Raw genomic sequence first — 17,437 nt, 5'->3', positions numbered from 1 at the left:
TGTCAGAGCAGGAATGGCGGACTACTTCTCGACACAAGGAATGAAGGTTAGCTGGATCTCTTGATCAATGGAAGGACATTTCTTAGTCTTGGGCATGACAAGATTTTTGGAGATAGACATTTGTCATCTAATATTGAGATTCTCGTCGTGACCTGGCTTTGTCCTGCCTTTGGTTTACACCCTTTGCTTTCTAACTTTCTTTGGTAGTGTCTCCTGGAAGTTTTTATACACCTGTATTGGCAGAGCTAATTACGATAGCCAATCGTCATTCACATAAAGGAGTTATTTAATTTTCTGCAAATTGATTGATATCTTTGAAATTTCCTATTTTGGAAATGCCCTGAAGCCTTCTAAAACAAATCTTTTGATACAATCCGGACCCAACGTTGCGCCATATAACAAAATTGTGGCATTGGAGACCATGAGGTGTTATTTCCAGAAGAATGGGGTTGCATCGAAACTCGTTTTGGCCACGAAGTGTTGACAACAATAACAGAGGTCTTGATATCTTTGCACAAACGCTTTACTTAATGCAGCATGAATCAGCCGATAGGGAAGGGCACCTGGTTATAAACGGAGTCCCCGAAAGGTGCCATTTCTCCAAAGATCACCAGCTTGCTCTCAAACACCTCCCACCTACTCTCTGTCTCTTTCTTACTCTCCTTCTTTAATTTATAACTAATTTTCTCTGTTTATCACTTCTAACACTCGCTCGTTCATGTTTCCATATAACTGTTTTTATAACTAATATTATCCAAATTCCCTTTCATCCATTATGAAGTTTTTTATTCATAATGTCTTTCCTGTCAGATGACACCAAGACTAACTTTTTTATACACTTAATTCACTTACAATAAAAGAAACTAACCTTGATTCTTGGTGACACGAAAAAAATTTTGTTCCGAGTGTAGAGATTCCTTATGCTTTTACAGACAGAAAACGTCTAAATCTGCTAATATGAACCAAGGCCTGAAAAATACCTTGGTATGAACTACACCAATTCTCTTAGCATGTGTCTTCAACAGTGAGTGAATTAAGATGCAAACTGCTCGCTGGGAGGTCTGGGGGAGCATTGGTTAGTGATATAGGACTATGATAAGATATGATGCTGTTCAAAGCCAGAAAACGATAAAAACATAAGTTATATTTTTATTTCATAATTATCATCATGAATGACAGAATCTTTGAAAGAATAGAGAAATTTTAAACTTTAAATGTATATATATATATATATATATATATATATATATATATATATATATATATATATATATATATATATATACAGTATATATATATATATATATATATATATATATATATATATATATATATATATATATATATTGACTGCTGTTGCTCAAGTTCAACTGATCATTTCTTCATAGCTTATTTAGTAGTAAAAGATAAAATTCGTAGCAACTGTTTTTTTTTCTTTTTTTTTTTTTTGAGTTACCCACTATTAAGTGAAACAGCCTAATGTTGGAAATATGTAAGAGTATTAGCAGTATGTATATATATATATATATATATATATATATATATATATATATATATATATATATATATATATACATATATATATATATATTATTACGACTAGCGAATTACGTAAATTTCAAAGCTCCCAAACTCACCTGCTTTATATTACGTAATTTGATACACAATAGAAATATACCTTCAAGCTCTGAGAATAATATGCAACTCCCAGACAATAGTATATATGAACACTGAATCTCTAAAAGGTCGCTGTACTTTACAATCAAAACAAAACTGGGTGATTACTTTACTTTTAAGGGGTTAAAGGTGTCTGGTTTCAGTTCCAGTTCCATCAGAATAGATGCACACCAGAACGTCAGCCGGGCAAGCCCAACCCCCCACTGTGGTGCCCTACCACAGCAGTAGCCTCCCCAGTAAACAGCTTAAACTCACGGCCCTGGTCGGGGATCGATCTCTTGCCACGTGAATGCGAGGCAAACACGTTACCACTGTACTAAGGGGAACTATTCTTACTTCGGATCATAGTCAGGGGATACGAGCAAAGCACCGAGAAAAGTATTGGTGACCGAAATAATACACACTTTACAAAAATAAATATGTTCTATGAAAAATAACAAATTCCAAAAACTCAATGCAAAAATCAATCACTCGAAATATTAAATCTGAACTAGACCTTAGAATAAGACAAAAAAATTTTTAATTTTGACAACTAATAAATAAATGGCACTTAGCCTAAACACTTATAGAAAATAAATCAGAATTACATTTACATATACTTAACTGATACTCTCACGTTCTTTGGCTCACACAAGATTACCGAACAGTTGAGCGAAATTACATACACTGTTTAACCAAAACTTCACAGGGCCAGTTGCAAAAATTTATGCCATAAGATGTACTTACATTAACACACTACACTTTTAACTTATACACACAATAATATCACCAATGTTTGAACAACACTATACATGGTATATGTTGGAGAGAAATCACTATTCATGTTTGAGAGGAAAACACTATTCACGTTTGAGAGGAGTTATGCAGTGGCTGGAGAGAGGGCTGGCGGACGTTGGCTCTTTCAAAGGGATAGGCTGGATCTCTTCTGCTTCCTATGCATTGCTAGGCTCTATATATATTAATCTAATTCCTCTAGAAATTTCTAGTAAATCATTCTCGTAGCGTGGGGGCATGGCTCTAGTGGCATAAAGTTGCCAACTTAGTAATTTGAAGAAAGGGTACTAACGTTGCTTGCGAGGCAACTCTCTCAGCTAACTCGCCCACTTCCTCTCGTAACACTAAAAAAAAGATTAAATTTTAGTCTAGAATTTTTGTGTAACTTCCAACCACATGGAAACATGATGCAATCCCTAGTGTGTGTCATACAGCATACCTTTTAACAAGTTTACATAAGACTTCGTAACAAAACGTAGGGAAAGGAAAATTTAATTGTTTAAAATAGCGTAAATGGACATATACGAAACTGAATTAAAATACAACTAAAGGAAGGATGAAAGTCTCATGTAATTTACATACATTACTTAATCTTATATGAGTGGAATTCACCTTACGAGCCAGCTATACATCTCTTAAATACTCAAAAGAAATACGTAAATGAAATAATCTACTCTGTCAGACCAGCTTCGTAAGAATATATATATATATATATGTATATATATATATATATATATATATATATATATATATATATATGCATATACTGTATATACATATATATAGAGTATATATATATATATGTATATATATATATATATATATATATATATATTCTTTTTTACCAGTACATCCTTTTGCCTTGGAAAATGGGTGGCATCAGAAAATTCCAGCTCTTTGGTACCTAAGCAAGTCCTTAGTATTGAGGTTGTTAACCCCTAACCCTTCAGTACATCGCGACACATCAAATAACAGACCTATTTATAGCTATGTGAACATATGAGCGATAGTCTGCGATCGAACATGACCACAGAATATCAAAAGTTGAGTACTGATCCACTGAGCCTTGTCGCCCACAATCCGCACATTAGTTCACTTGGGTGGTGGGGTCGTGTTTCCGTGGATACTGACATGAATTGAGGAGGGCCAAGTTGTGGTTGTGGGAAGAGCGCACCCCTACAGCCAAAATAATCCTTTCTCTGCGCTAGCACACTGCTTTGTTCCTAAAACATTTAGAGGTAGAAATGAACGCCTCTGATAGACCACTATGGCGCTCACTCTGTAAAGCTGGAGTCAATCAACTTGAAGACACCCGGAACCAGGCAAGACAACAGCGCAGGGAGAGAAGACAAAACCGTCAAGATCGGATACCCCCGGTCAACCCAGATCTGACTTGCCAGTTGTGTGGCAGAGTGTGTGGATCCAGAATTGGTCTTCACAGCCATGCAAGATGGCACCAACGACAACAGATCTAACTTCATCCCCATCACAGCGAAGCAGAAGTCCTCTTCCATTCGAAGGACAGCAATAACGTAACGTAACGGATTCTACTAAACTTGATCATGACTTGAACTGTTCCACAAAGTGGAAGTACCCAACCTTACCTATTGGGCTCAATAGTCTATATGTCTATACTAATTCATATATGTGTATATACATAAAAATTTTCAGTTTAAAATCGCCTGATTCTAATTTGTAGAATTTAAACGTATTCTTTATATGGTACTGAATGAAAATATTTCCTGGTTTCAGATAAAGGACGTTAATCATTATTTTCAGATTCCCCCAAAGAATCCACTCCGGACTACCATTAAACGTCTAATATCTTTTCTTATTTCTTTGAATCTCATTTTGTATCAGAACACACGACTGTCTTCAGATGTATATTGTCACAAATACACAGCCAATATCAATATTCTATTGACTTATATTTTGTACTAGAAACAAGAATAGGCCTACCAGCAATTTAAAAACGTGTAATAAGGTTTACAAACAAAGTAAAGTATTGCTAATTAATATAATTAATGATATAGGGGGTAAGAATGTCATTTAGAGGCAACTTCAGTTATCTTTATAGTTCAAGGAAATCCTACAATGACCTCATTATCAGCTACTGATAGTAGCTTTACAAATCATCACCTAAAGCTATAATAGGCCACATTTTGTTCACAGATTCTGATCAAAATAATCACTTCGAAAACTATGCTTAGCTTTAACCAATATTGGGGCAGCTTTTGAAATATAACAACTATTAGAACAATAGTGAGAAACGTTTCACAAATCTTACAGATCTCTTTTGACTTTGATTTAATAAGAATGCTGAGAAAACGTTTAATCCGTTTGACTGATCCCCGAAGACGCAAAGAAGGAACCTATCCCTTGCAAATAGTTTTGACATTTTAATTATGAAGATATTTCCAGTCAACATTCTGATCACAGGATATAAAAGGGTATAGTAAAGCACAACTTTAAGAAAGGTCTGTGATGACTATTTCATGAAATTGTTGAATATATCTTAATTCTTGTCCTGCAATTTCTACTTCCCGGCATAATGGAGGTCTTCCTGAGTAAGACTTACTGCCATTTCACTCATCTCCCAAAGTTTCTTGGCTAATCCACGATCTTTGGCCAGATCTGATCTTTTTGAAATCTAAAAATCAATAAAAGAGCGAATTAATGAATATAAAAGGATTTCAAAATTTATGTGGGAAAAGACAATGTACTTTACCTTCAGTGACACATAATTATTTGGAGTACTTGTATGTTTAAGGCATTAATATAAAAAAAGCATGGTGTACTCAAGTTTATTATTGGATAAAATAAACAAAAATGTATCAATAGAAAAAAGGATAGATATTACCTTGCAATCAGCAAAGTATTCTCCAGAGATATTTTCCACATCGTCTGACACCGCCAAGTGGATGGTAGTTTGAGCACCAAGCGCCTCGTCCTGCAAATGAAAAAAAGCAAAATGCCTTTTAAAAGAAGATGACTTCAACAGCTACGAGGCATTTTGCTAATCAAGACTATCAAGTTTCTCATACTGTTATTGTCCAGTGTTTGTATTCTGTGAAATTGCCGTTTCAGTCTACAGATTAATGAAAGAAAGTAAATATATAGTACTTAATGAGAACTTATTGCTTATAAATCTTATATCAGATAAAGTTTCAAATGTAAAGTACCCCAAAAGAAAATTAGTTCATAAAACAAGCTTGTTCTGGGGAGAGAGCTTATTTGTAAAATATTAGTAAAGAGAGAAAATCATTTAAATACAAATATATAGAATTATTTCCGTGTCTGGTGTTTAGAAGTAGCATCACACCTCCTTTTAAACCTAATGAGCATCAACATTAATAATACCAAGAGTAAAATTGCGAGACCTCATATACTAGAGAGTGAACTAACATATGACTTCAACCGAATGTAGATGATGATACTCTATATAGTAAGTAGAACTTACTAGTTCCAGAAAAAAAAAATAACTTAAAGAGTTAGCAGCAGTTCCCTGTCAAAATAGATCTTTTGTTTATAGGATAGATCCTATTGACTATTATTTGGAGAAGTTAAATAGATAGTATACATGATAGTAACCAAAATGTAAAGATCCAGGAAAATCACTGACACCCAAACGCGAAAACAGTGTATCAATAATGGTAGAACAAAATATTTGAAGCAAATGGTGGTAATACCATAATTTCTGTGGACACAAGAAATATCAAACTGTTTCAAGTGTTGCACTAGATAAAGTACAGAGTCAAAGGTAACAGGAAATCAAGTATTCAAAACCTTAAGTACAGTCGTCTTTGGTAAATTATGGATTCATAACCCTATTAACCACACCACATCTTGATCAGTTCTAGATACCTTTGAACAAAACGTAGTGAAATGAAAATTTAATTGTTTAAAATAACGTAAATTTACATATACGAAACTGAATGAAAATACAACTAAAGGAATGACGAAAGTCTCATGTAATTTACATACATTACTTAATCTTATGTGAGTGGAACTCACCTTACGAGCCAGCTATACATCTCTTAAGTGTTTCTATTTTCCGTTATAAGGGCACTAACTTACTTCAATAAGGGTTGCATTGTCTTTATACCCTAAAACGTCAAGAGTACAATTATGAAGATCAAATAATACATTACAATATTGTTGATTAATTCAACGTCTAACACGTACGGCTGCTAACCTTAGTAAAGGCTGTGTTGAACGCAACTGGTTTGGTCTAAAAATTAATCAAAACTATATAATAGGTTCAATTAATGAAATAACTGTCTAAATTACTTTTTATGCGTTGGATATTATATTTTTTTTGTAGTTTGGGTACACAAATTTTATTTGTTACCCCAGTGATGCTAATCAGTCTTTTCCTTGTCTTTGAAATACTCTTGTATCAATGAAGTATTGTTTACCAAGTTTACTGTAACAAAGGAAGACTATGAAACTTAAACCATGTGGATAATTTCAAAATAGGCTTTAAAGTAAATAGAGAGCATTAGGCACAAAAAAGGGGCATGTTTTTACCCTCTGTGTTGCCATCTCAAAATATCATCTATCTACAAATTCTATATGGTTATTATTTGCTTGAGAATAGAATGATGGAAACTGCCTTACAATTATCCTCGGATAAATAAAAACCGATATCAATTCTGTTTACAAAGAACTATCGGCTTGAAGGATGGTTAGATGTATGAAATTGGGTTATAAGACCCGGCGCTAGTGCGTGGGAGATCATTCTGTGCCATCATTCAACTGAGAGAAAATCTTGCAGTTGCACCATGAAGAAAAATTTAAAAGATTATAAAGCAATTTTAAGGCAAGAAATCTGGAACGTATGTAATGTAAAATGCCAAAATGAGAGTAGCTAGGGCGCCCAGAGGATATAAAGTAATGCTTACAGAACACTGCAAGAGGTACAGTGATGGGATTACTTCTCTGCTCCTAAGGGGATATGTTGTCTCAGTGACTGAATTGTAACATCAGTTCCTGATTACTTGCAGAAAACTTTTGATAGCTTCAGATAGTAAAGAAAGAGAGCTGAAAAGTTAAGGGGCTGACTTTAAGAAAGCTGGCTTTCAAAAGGCTAGAGATAATAAAAAGCAATTTTAGATTCCAGCAAACGCTCCACTATTCATCGACTAACTGAATGCCGAGAGCAATAACATTGATTAGTATTGATGGCTGATAGGTTGGAGATGGATAAAACTGACATTGTAAACAACTAATATTGCATCCTTTCCAGCTATAGTATTAGATCCTGACACTTACATCACACAATTCAAATAAAACAAAAGGATTTCACCACCTAGAGTGATGGAGTGAATCTAGCAATGTGCTTATAATACATTAGTATCGCTACTTTCACAGTATGATTTAGGCTGCGTTTCGCAGCTTCTATGAAGCGGCGGCTAGTGAAAACAGCTCCATAGGATTACATGTATCACCTAAACTCAGGCAGAGGCTGCGAAAAACAGAAGCAGCGTTTTGCAGCCTAGTGGAAACGTACCCTTAGAGTACCTTGTACAGATGATGTTAACATCAATTTGTGCGGGCTTAAAACATTTGAGGAAATTTAAAATTACATTTGCTATTTACATTTAATTTTCTGGCCCTTAAAAACAACCCTTTTGGGTATGTTACAGATCCACAAACCTCTTTTGAGCTTTAAATTAAAGCTAATACTTGTGAAACTTATTAATTTTTCCTTAAAGTGGAAGATCTACTTAAGAGAATAACAAAACCCTTGCTCACCTTTGCCATCAGTTGGAAGAGATATCCAAACATATAACGGGTTATCCCTTTTTCCGTTTTGTAAAAGATATCAGTATTCACACATCCAGGATGCAGGCTGTTTGTCGTTACTCCTATCAACAAAAAATAGAAATAGTGATTGAATATGTTGGATAAATCCAGCAGCTTTTTGTATTACCTGAAACATTTCATATGATTATATTCCAAGACAAAAGGAAACGAAGGACCACTGATGTTCGATTTATTACACTGCTCCAATGCTAAAGTTTTCTTTTAAGAATATCTGTCACTAAATTTGTAGACTGGCTATAAAGCATAAATAGTCTTATTTACAATTTCAAGTTAGATGAGGTTCCTTATCAATTGGCACTATCAATTAAGGAGCCCAAATATAAATACAACCATCAAATTAATAGGTTGAGTTTTTTCTTTACTTCATATAGAATTAAACATAGGCAAAAGATGGAATATATTGCAATAGGGATGGGGAGGCCAGTCAACGCCGAGGTTCAACTGAAGGAAAGTCTGAAGTAACCACTTGTACCTGAAGAGAAAAGAGTTTCGATTGAAAAAAAAAAAGGGGGGTAACCGGGTTGAAATACAAGGCCAACAAGGAAGTCCATCGAGAGGCAGAAGGGATACTTCTACTATCCTTTCGTTATGCCTACAGTGCACTGCGAGAGGTGCATTAACTGCACTGACACCCCCACCCAGCAGAAATATGAGGGAAGGAGATTGCCTTTTAGCTCACACATCATTACCTGTTCCTTTCATCCTCTCTGCCAATTCTACAGTGAAGAGAATATTGGCTAATTTGGTTTGTCCGTAACACGCAAAAACGCTGGGATAGGGCCTCTTCTCGTAATTCAGGTCATCTATTACCACATCTTTACATAACAAATGGCCATCTGAGGAGACGTTGACGACCCTGCTTGGGGCACTTTTCCTCAGAAGATCTGCAATGGTTATGGGGTATTATTAAAATTGAGATTTGAAATATATCTATAATTACATGTCTTGAATATACTTGCACATACAATAAGAAATGAACAAGGTAGACTAATAAGTTACTCAACATATAATGAATATATAGTTTATCTAACTTGGCCCTTTCCCCTAATTTTGGAAGGTAGCCAGCATCCAAAAAGAAACAGAAAGAAACAAAGCGAATATTTTCTTCATTGTTCCCCCTTCTCTGACGAGGACTCAGCTGAGTTTGGTTGGTACTGCTAGAGTACCACAGACCACCCTCACCCGTTTTCCAAAACAAATGAAGATTTATATGCTGACTCCCATACTGCCAGTCTGCCACTACCTCAGTGGTTAGCAACGTGACCTAGGGTAGCAGCATGCCTATCGGAATTGTGTCACAATCATTCGCCATTCATTTCTATTCCTATCATGTTCTTTTGGCTCTCACATCTATCCTGTCACCTAGGGCTTTCTTCACTACATATATCCACCCAAAGTTAGGCTTCCTCTTGCAGTTTTCCCATCAGCTCTAGCATTTATCACCTTCTTCAGTAGACGACCATTTTCTATCCTCTCTACATGGCCAAACACCATCAACGCATTCATATCCACTCTAGCTGATAATTCACTTCTCACATCCATTCTTAATCTAATTACTTCGTTCCTCTGGCCTATTCATCATTCCTTCTCCTCTTTTTTCAATACACCTGACAACAACAACTTTATCGAAAATTCTTCTTCACTCATTTTTATCTTTCACTCACTCTTCACTCCTCGATCAACCTTTCCTTACACTCTTCACTGCTTTCCAAGACTTATACTTTTTATATGAACTACCCAATACCTGACGCCACCTCCACTCGACTGCTCTCTTTGCATCAGCTACATTCCTTTTTACTTCCACATTTTTCTATCTATATCTGTCATTCTTCTCTATATAATGAAAATTAATCACAATTGTAGACCTTCCATTTTTTTCAGGAAGCAAAATTTATATCATTTGCATATATCCTAAATTAAGCTATCATATAAAATAAAAAAAAATATATTATGTTCTTAAACTTGATAAACAAGCCTTTTAGTGGAATTTGGTATCAATTCTTGAAACTTTGAATTCCAAGCTTCAACTTATAAATCCTTAGTAGTTTTAAAATTAATGAGCATAATTTATTCTCCATAAATGATATGATGACATATATGAAGAACAAAATACCACCAGTTTATCTGACTATATAACAAAGGCAATTTATAAATTCTACGACCGTAAATAAAAATTTAAATAATTTTCCTGTCAACAAAGAGTCTCTCTAACTACTTGGTTTAAATTCAATACGGTCAGAATCCGTTCTTCTCCTTAGACAAATTTCCCCTTTTGAATAGCCATAGTCACTGACCCCATTCTTCTCTTTAGACAAATTTCCCCTTTTGAATAGCCATAGTCACTGACCCCATTCTTCTCTTTAGACAAATTTCCCCTTTTGAATAGCCATAGTCACTGACCCCATTCTTCTCTTTAGACAAATTTCCCCTTTTGAATAGCCATAGTCACTGACCCCATTCTTCTCTTTAGACAAATTTCCCCTTTTGAATAGCCATAGTCACTGACCCCATTCTTCTCTTTAGACAAATTTCCCCTTTTGAATAGCCATAGTCACTGACCTCATTCTTCTCTTTAGACAAATTTCCCCTTTTGAATAGCCATAGTCACTGACCCCATTCTTCTCTTTAGACAAATTTCCCTTTTGGAAGAGCCATAGCCACTGACCTAAAAGCATGTTGGTCAGAAGGAAGTGCCCGAAGTGATTGGTTGCCATCGTCAGTTCCAGACCATCTGAAGTTAGAGTTTTCACTGATGGAGATAATATTCCTGCATTGTTCACCTGTTTGCATGATATAAAAGGTAAACTATTAGTTTACTATCAAAATCAAGTCCTATTATTATTATTATTATTATTATTATTATTATTATTATTATCATTATCATTATTATTATTATTATTATTATTATTATTATTATTATTATTATTATTATTATTATTATTATTATTATTCATAAATGTTAGTTCAATAATTAGCATTACAAAACCTTTAAAATTTGTTCTGCATGTGTATTTATGGACATGCGGAAAGTATCAAATAAATTTCCTTTATTACATATGGTAAAAAATTGTTTTTAGTTTGCAAACGAGCTCCCAAGACAAATAAAACTTGTAAACCAAGGTGCCACACACACTCATACACACACACACACACATATATATATATATATATATATATATATATGTATATATATGTATATATATATTTATATATACATATAAATATATATATATATATATATATATATATATATATATATATACAAACACACACATATATATATGTATACATACATACATAAATGCATACATATATATGGATATATAGGCTATACAAATATGTTGGTGAATAAAATAATAACATTTATGTGTATGGTATATATACACACACACTTGAAAACCGAGGTACCACTGTATATACTTTTATATATATATATATATATATATATATATATATATATATATATATATATATATATATTTATATATATATAATATATATTTATATATATATATATATGTATATATATATATGTATATATATGTATATATATATATATATATATATATATATATATATATATATATAGGCAAAAACATATAAAGATGTATAGGGTTGTAAATCTCTGTTATAAGTAATAAATTTAAATGTTTCTACATCTGGTAATTATACCGATTAGAACATGCAAGCAATATGAATTGGCATCCCTGAGTTACTCAACTTGCTAATGGCAGCCTATTTCATTTCATTTCCCTAGTTCAAGAAAACATGGAAAATATCACATAGAGACTTTCTTAGCATAATAGATGCTGGTTAGGATAACACCAACTGACTTTTCTCTTTAGAGAAAGAGGCATTTAACATTCCATAATCTCCTTTTGTTTACCAAATGCTCTCCATCCCATGCTTGTAAATGTTTGCTTCTGTGATAAATGTGAATGTTAATGTCTGACAATAAGATGAGATGCCGATTTCAACAATCAAGCAATTTGAACTAGCATCCCTTGACTACAACCATAGAATTTTGTGACTCTTTCAATCACGAAAATAACAGTGAAAGGTATAAAATGGCAGTCTAAGGCGATATTAGATTTCAGAATTTAAAAAAATCAAAACCCATGTCACCAAGATTTTCTTGGCATAACAGATCCTGGCTGCAAGAGAACCAACTGACTCAGAGAATCAGATGCAACATACCAGAATGTGGAGCTCCTTTTCAGTGTCGATAATTTCCTTGGCGAACTTCCTGACGGAGGCGAGGTCCGAGGTGTCAAGTTGCTTGACGTAGACTTGGCCATTTCCAGTCGTTCCAATGATTTCATCTTTCAAAATGTATCAATTTCAAAGTAAAATTAAGATTCTATAGCTATATGAGAAACAGAAATTAACTTTAAAAAATCATCTTTCAAAATGCACAAATTTCAAAGTAAATTTAAAATTTTATAGCTATATGAGAAACATAGAAATAAACTTGAAAAAAAAAATCTTTACCACCATATTAATCTATTTGATTAAATCTAAATAATCTCCGGATTAATACTAACCATTTTATCTTTATTATCATCAATAACTTATAAAGAATTCATTTGTAGGTATAAAAAGAAAATTGATAATTCATAATATTTTAAGATTTAAGATTGGAACTAGCACCGAAACAATTATACCTTCAAATAATCAATACTGGCTAAAAATATTAAGGGTATTTTGTGGCTTGAGAGCTTTACTATTATGACCTTTTTTATATTCAGGTGGTTGCATTAGCAAATTTGGTATCGTTTTGTCTTCACATTTTAAGCAAAAATAAACTTTAGTTGAAGTCTAATGAAAGTTCAAACCTGGCCACTCCGGGTGTGACCTGAGACAATCACTAGCTTTTTCAATTAAACAATTAGTGCTTATCAAAAGCATTTGGCTAAAGTATGCCTCTTCACATTTCAATAAAAATTAAACTTAAGTTGAAGTCTCATGAAAGGTCAAACCTGGCCATTTCTGGTGTGACCTGAGACAATCACTAGCGTTTTCAATTAAACAATTAGTGTTTATCAAAAGCATTTGGCTAAAGTATGCCTCTTTGTGTGAAACTTCTACCAAAGCATGTTTTAGCGACCTAAATCCACTGTGATATATTTCTCTAAATTTGATCTCATAAAAAACAAAGAGTCTGCAACAAACCGGCCACTTTTTGTGCCTTTTGCACATTTCTGCATGCGAGAATGACACGTGCCCCTCGGCGAGCAAGGTCTCTGGCTGTTTCTTTGCCAATACCTGGAAAACAAGGAAGTATTTTATCCCTTTTTATAATATTACGTCATCATAAATAGATATCTATGACAGAGATAAAAACTAATTAAGAATCAAACCTTATTACCACGAGCAAAGTCATAATAATGATTGGAAATCATGGATTCTCTAAGTATCTTGGTCATTAAAATAACTTCAAAGAATCTACAGATGTCATGATTATTAGAAGATCAGGGAAGATTACGAAACGGTCTTAAAACATCTACTGTCATTCTAATAGAAAATAGGAAATATATATAACTTCATTTAATTAAAAACACGATTACTGGTTGAAAAAAAAAAACAGAAATAAAACGTCTCGAGATTCTCAGTTTGGGGATATAATACGAAACTAAATTAAATCCAAACAGATTACGAACAATTCCAATAATCCTTTACATGGAAGAAGTGATGAATTAATCAACATGAAATCAAGAGAGTCGAAGGTCACACACCTGCAGAGGAGCCAGTCACTATGGCTGTTTTGCCATCCAACAACTTCTTGGATGTGCAGACCCCTGACCTTCTTTTGTAGATGACCCGAACGGCCACAACAAAGCAAATGATTCCAGTAATCCAGAGCCACATGGTCAGATGATTACCTGGAAGACATGGTCACGTGATCTAGAAATGTAATCAGTTAAGAATTTCCTAAAGGATTACATACAAACTGTAACCAGTAAGGTGATTTTGAGTCTTTTTATAGTTTATTTATGACATGTTTGTTTTTTATGTTGTTAATAGTTTATATGTGACATGTCTGTTTTGACGTTATTACTTTTTTTTAGAATGATTTATTGTTAATTTGTTCACTTCATTTATTTATTTCCTTATTTCCTTTCCTCACTGGGCTATTTTTCCCTGTTGGAGCCCCTGGGCTTATAGCATCTTGCTTTTCCAACTAGGGTTGTAGCTTGGATAATAATAATAATAATAATAATAATAATAATAATAATAATAATAATAATAATAATAAAGGTCAAATTTAGGAAAGTTTGTTATTAAAGAATAATAGCTGATATTTATCACCTTGTAAATGTTAATTCAAATACAGATTTTTGTCAAAATCATGTTATCTTCATAAGTAACCCTTATGGGCTGTAGAAGGTAAGCATCACTATTAGTAATTTTCTATTACATCTCACTGTCAAATAATTAGAGAGATTTAATTGATCTCACAGTCCAACAGTTTGCAGCTTTGCTCTTTTATCTCTAAAGGTCAAATTCTGTAAACTTGATTATTGGAAAATTTGTTAAAATTTACTATAATGAAAACTACAATACAAATATACAGTCAATTTCGGCGTTTTTAAACTGCCCTATATCTGTAACATGTCTACATCTCGTGACAAAAATGGTTATGATAGAAGAATAAAGTAGAAAATTATAAGAGAAAGTAAAACTGGAGTAGCTTATTAAAATTCACAGTAATAAAAAAAAATAAAGATAAATGTTGAATAAGTTGTTATAACATAAATCGCCCTTTGTCAAATATGCAACAAAACACGATTACATATTATTGTTCGTTGCTTTTTAAAAGATGAACAAATGTGCGTTTCTCCACTTTTCAACCTCTAAAATATATGAAAGTTGGAACTCGACCTATTTTCATAATCTTCGATAAGCACAAAATATATCTTTATCTTTTACTCTTGACCTTTCGACTCTACTATCGGCGATAGTGGTTAGTGGTTATATTCTGATGGCCATTATCTTCTAGTGCAGTGGTTCCCAAACTGGGGGGCGCGCCCCACTAGGGGGGCGTGAGGACGATACAAGGGGGGCGTGTTCAAACTTTTTTTTTTTGCTCACTTTAAACCAAATGTTTCGTTTTTAGTTACTGGAATGTACTATTATTTTTTTGAGTGGCTTTCATTATTAAAATGTAATACAAACAGAAATCTGTTTTCCTGTACAATGCTAAGAAATAAATGTAAGAATCATTTCATATAAAAAAAAAAAAGAGAGGAGTGGGGGCGTACATGTCTACTGGAAGCAAAAAGGGGGCGTCAGGTAAGATGGTTTGGGAACCACTGTTCTAGTGTTTCAGCGTTATCAGAATGTCGATTTTGATCTAAGAATTGTTACTAGTTCTTTCAAACTCTAAACAATATGGAATCAACAACGGCAATTAGAATATGGGAGCTCAATATAAAAAGAAACGCTCACAAAAATACAGTATGTTTATTCACAGTCTTATTTTCAATGAAAATTGATTTTCGTTTCCCCTTCATTGACACAAATTGACATAAATGAAAAGTTATGAGGAGAGGGAACAGGCTGGAAGGCAGAACAAATAAAAGTTCTTTTCCATAGGTGGGACGTACGGTTGAAATAAGGATAATCTTACTAGGGCTTTAAACTTAATGACGTTAAAAAAGGGGTCGCCTCAGGAAAAGTTATGAGTAGAGGGAACAGACTGGAAGGCAGAACAAATAAAAGTTCTTTTCCATATGTGGAACGTTCGGCTGAAATAAGGATAATCTTACTAGGGCTTTAAACTTAATGACATTAAAAAAGGGGTCGCTTCAGGATGGTACAGCAAATGTTATTTCTCACAGAATTCGGAGATTTTGCAAATGTGAGGGCAGGAATGGCGGACTACTTTGGTAATATTATGAAAATCAATAATATGTGCATCATGTAACTCAAAATCCTTTAAGTATTCTAAAAGATATTCAACTTTTACTTAGCTGGATCCCTTAACTTTGAAATGTCAATGAACATAAATAGATCACGAAATAATCTAGAAACTAACCTTGATTCTTGGTCATGAACATGAATAGATCACGGAATAATCTAGAAACTAACCTTGATTCTTGGTCATGGCCATGAATAGATCACGAAATAATCTAGACACTAACCTTGATTCTTGGTCATGGCCATGAATAGATCACGAAATAATCTAGAAACTAACCTTGATTCTTGGTGACACGAATAAAATTTTGTTCCGAGTGTAGTGAATCCTTATGCTTTTACAGACAGAAAACGTCTAAATCTGCTAATATAAACCAAGGCCTGAAAAATACCTTGGTATGAACTACACCAAATCTCTTTGCATGTCTCTTCAACAGTGAGTGAATTAAGATGCAAACTGCTCGCTGGGAGGTCTGGGGGAGCATTGGTTAGTGATATAGGACTATGATAAGATATGATGCTGTTCAAAGCCAGAAAACGATAAAAACATAAGTTATATTTTTATTTCATAATTATCATCATGAATGACAGAATCTTTGAAAGAATAGAGAAATTTTAAACTTTAAATGTATATATATATATATATATATATATATATATATATATATATATATAATTTTTTTTAATGTTGTTGCTCAAACTCAACTGATCATTTCTTCATAGCTTATTTAGTAGTAAAAGATAAAATTCGTAGCGACAGTTTTTTTTTATTTTTTTTTTTGAGTTACCCACTATTAAATGAAACAGCCTAATATTGGAAATATATAAGAGTATTAGCAGTATGTATACATATATACATATATATATATATATATTATTACGACTAGCGAATTACGTAAATTTCAAAGCTCCCAAACTCACCTACTTTATATTATATAATTTGATACACAATAGAAATATACCTTCAAGCTCTGAGAATAATATGCAACTCCCAGACAATAGTATATATGAACACTGAATATCTAAAAGGTCGCTGTACTTTACACTCAAAATAAAACTGGGTGATTACTTTACTTTTTAAGGGGAACTATTCTTACTTCGGATCATAGTCAGGGGATACGAGCAAAGCACTGAGAAAAGTACTGGTGACCGAAATAATACACACTTTACAAAAATAAATATATTCTATGAAAAATAAAAAATTCCAAGAACTCAATGCCAAAATTAATCACTCGAAATA

General features: G+C 33.3%; 3 protein-coding genes across 3 annotated transcripts in view; 1 reads left to right on the top strand and 2 right to left on the bottom strand.

Moving 5' to 3' along the window:
• The window catches only part of LOC137638466 (retinol dehydrogenase 11-like), a 14,487-nt gene extending 13,419 nt beyond the window's left edge, over positions 1–1,068 (bottom strand). The window contains exon 1 of the mRNA XM_068370543.1: positions 869–1,068. The gene's annotated coding sequence lies outside the window, so the exon portion shown is untranslated. The remainder of the gene's footprint in view (positions 1–868) is intronic.
• The window catches only part of Burs (Bursicon), a 45,101-nt gene that overhangs the window by 396 nt on the left and 27,268 nt on the right, over positions 1–17,437 (top strand). The window lies entirely within an intron of this gene.
• On the bottom strand, positions 4,717–16,683 carry LOC137638467 (retinol dehydrogenase 12-like). Its single transcript, XM_068370545.1, has 9 exons — positions 16,478–16,683; positions 14,016–14,162; positions 13,453–13,545; positions 12,478–12,602; positions 10,946–11,060; positions 8,970–9,164; positions 8,209–8,321; positions 5,312–5,401; positions 4,717–5,101 (listed from the first exon to the last, which is right to left on the bottom strand). The coding sequence occupies exons 2-9, from the start codon at positions 14,146–14,148 to the stop codon at positions 4,988–4,990; spliced, it is 978 nt and encodes a 325-aa protein (XP_068226646.1). The 5' UTR covers positions 14,149–14,162; positions 16,478–16,683; the 3' UTR covers positions 4,717–4,987.

The sequence above is a fragment of the Palaemon carinicauda genome, chromosome 3 (genome assembly GCF_036898095.1).
Source record: "Palaemon carinicauda isolate YSFRI2023 chromosome 3, ASM3689809v2, whole genome shotgun sequence".
In the NCBI taxonomy this organism is placed as follows: domain Eukaryota; kingdom Metazoa; phylum Arthropoda; class Malacostraca; order Decapoda; family Palaemonidae; genus Palaemon; species Palaemon carinicauda.
Note: the sequence above shows the minus strand (reverse complement) of the source record. Positions and strands in the feature narration are given on the sequence as shown.

Bases quoted from the DNA above. Each gene is read 5' to 3' on its own strand.
- LOC137638467 (XM_068370545.1), bottom strand. From the start codon at position 14,148: ATGTGGCTCTGGATTACTGGAATCATTTGCTTTGTTGTGGCCGTTCGG. The intron at 8,322-8,969 runs GTAATGATGTGT...TTTTGTTGATAG, and splicing joins AGAGAGGATGAAAGGAACAG to GAGTAACGACAAACAGCCTG. The intron at 5,102-5,311 runs GTAATATCTATC...ATTGATTTTTAG, and splicing joins AATACTTTGCTGATTGCAAG to ATTTCAAAAAGATCAGATCT.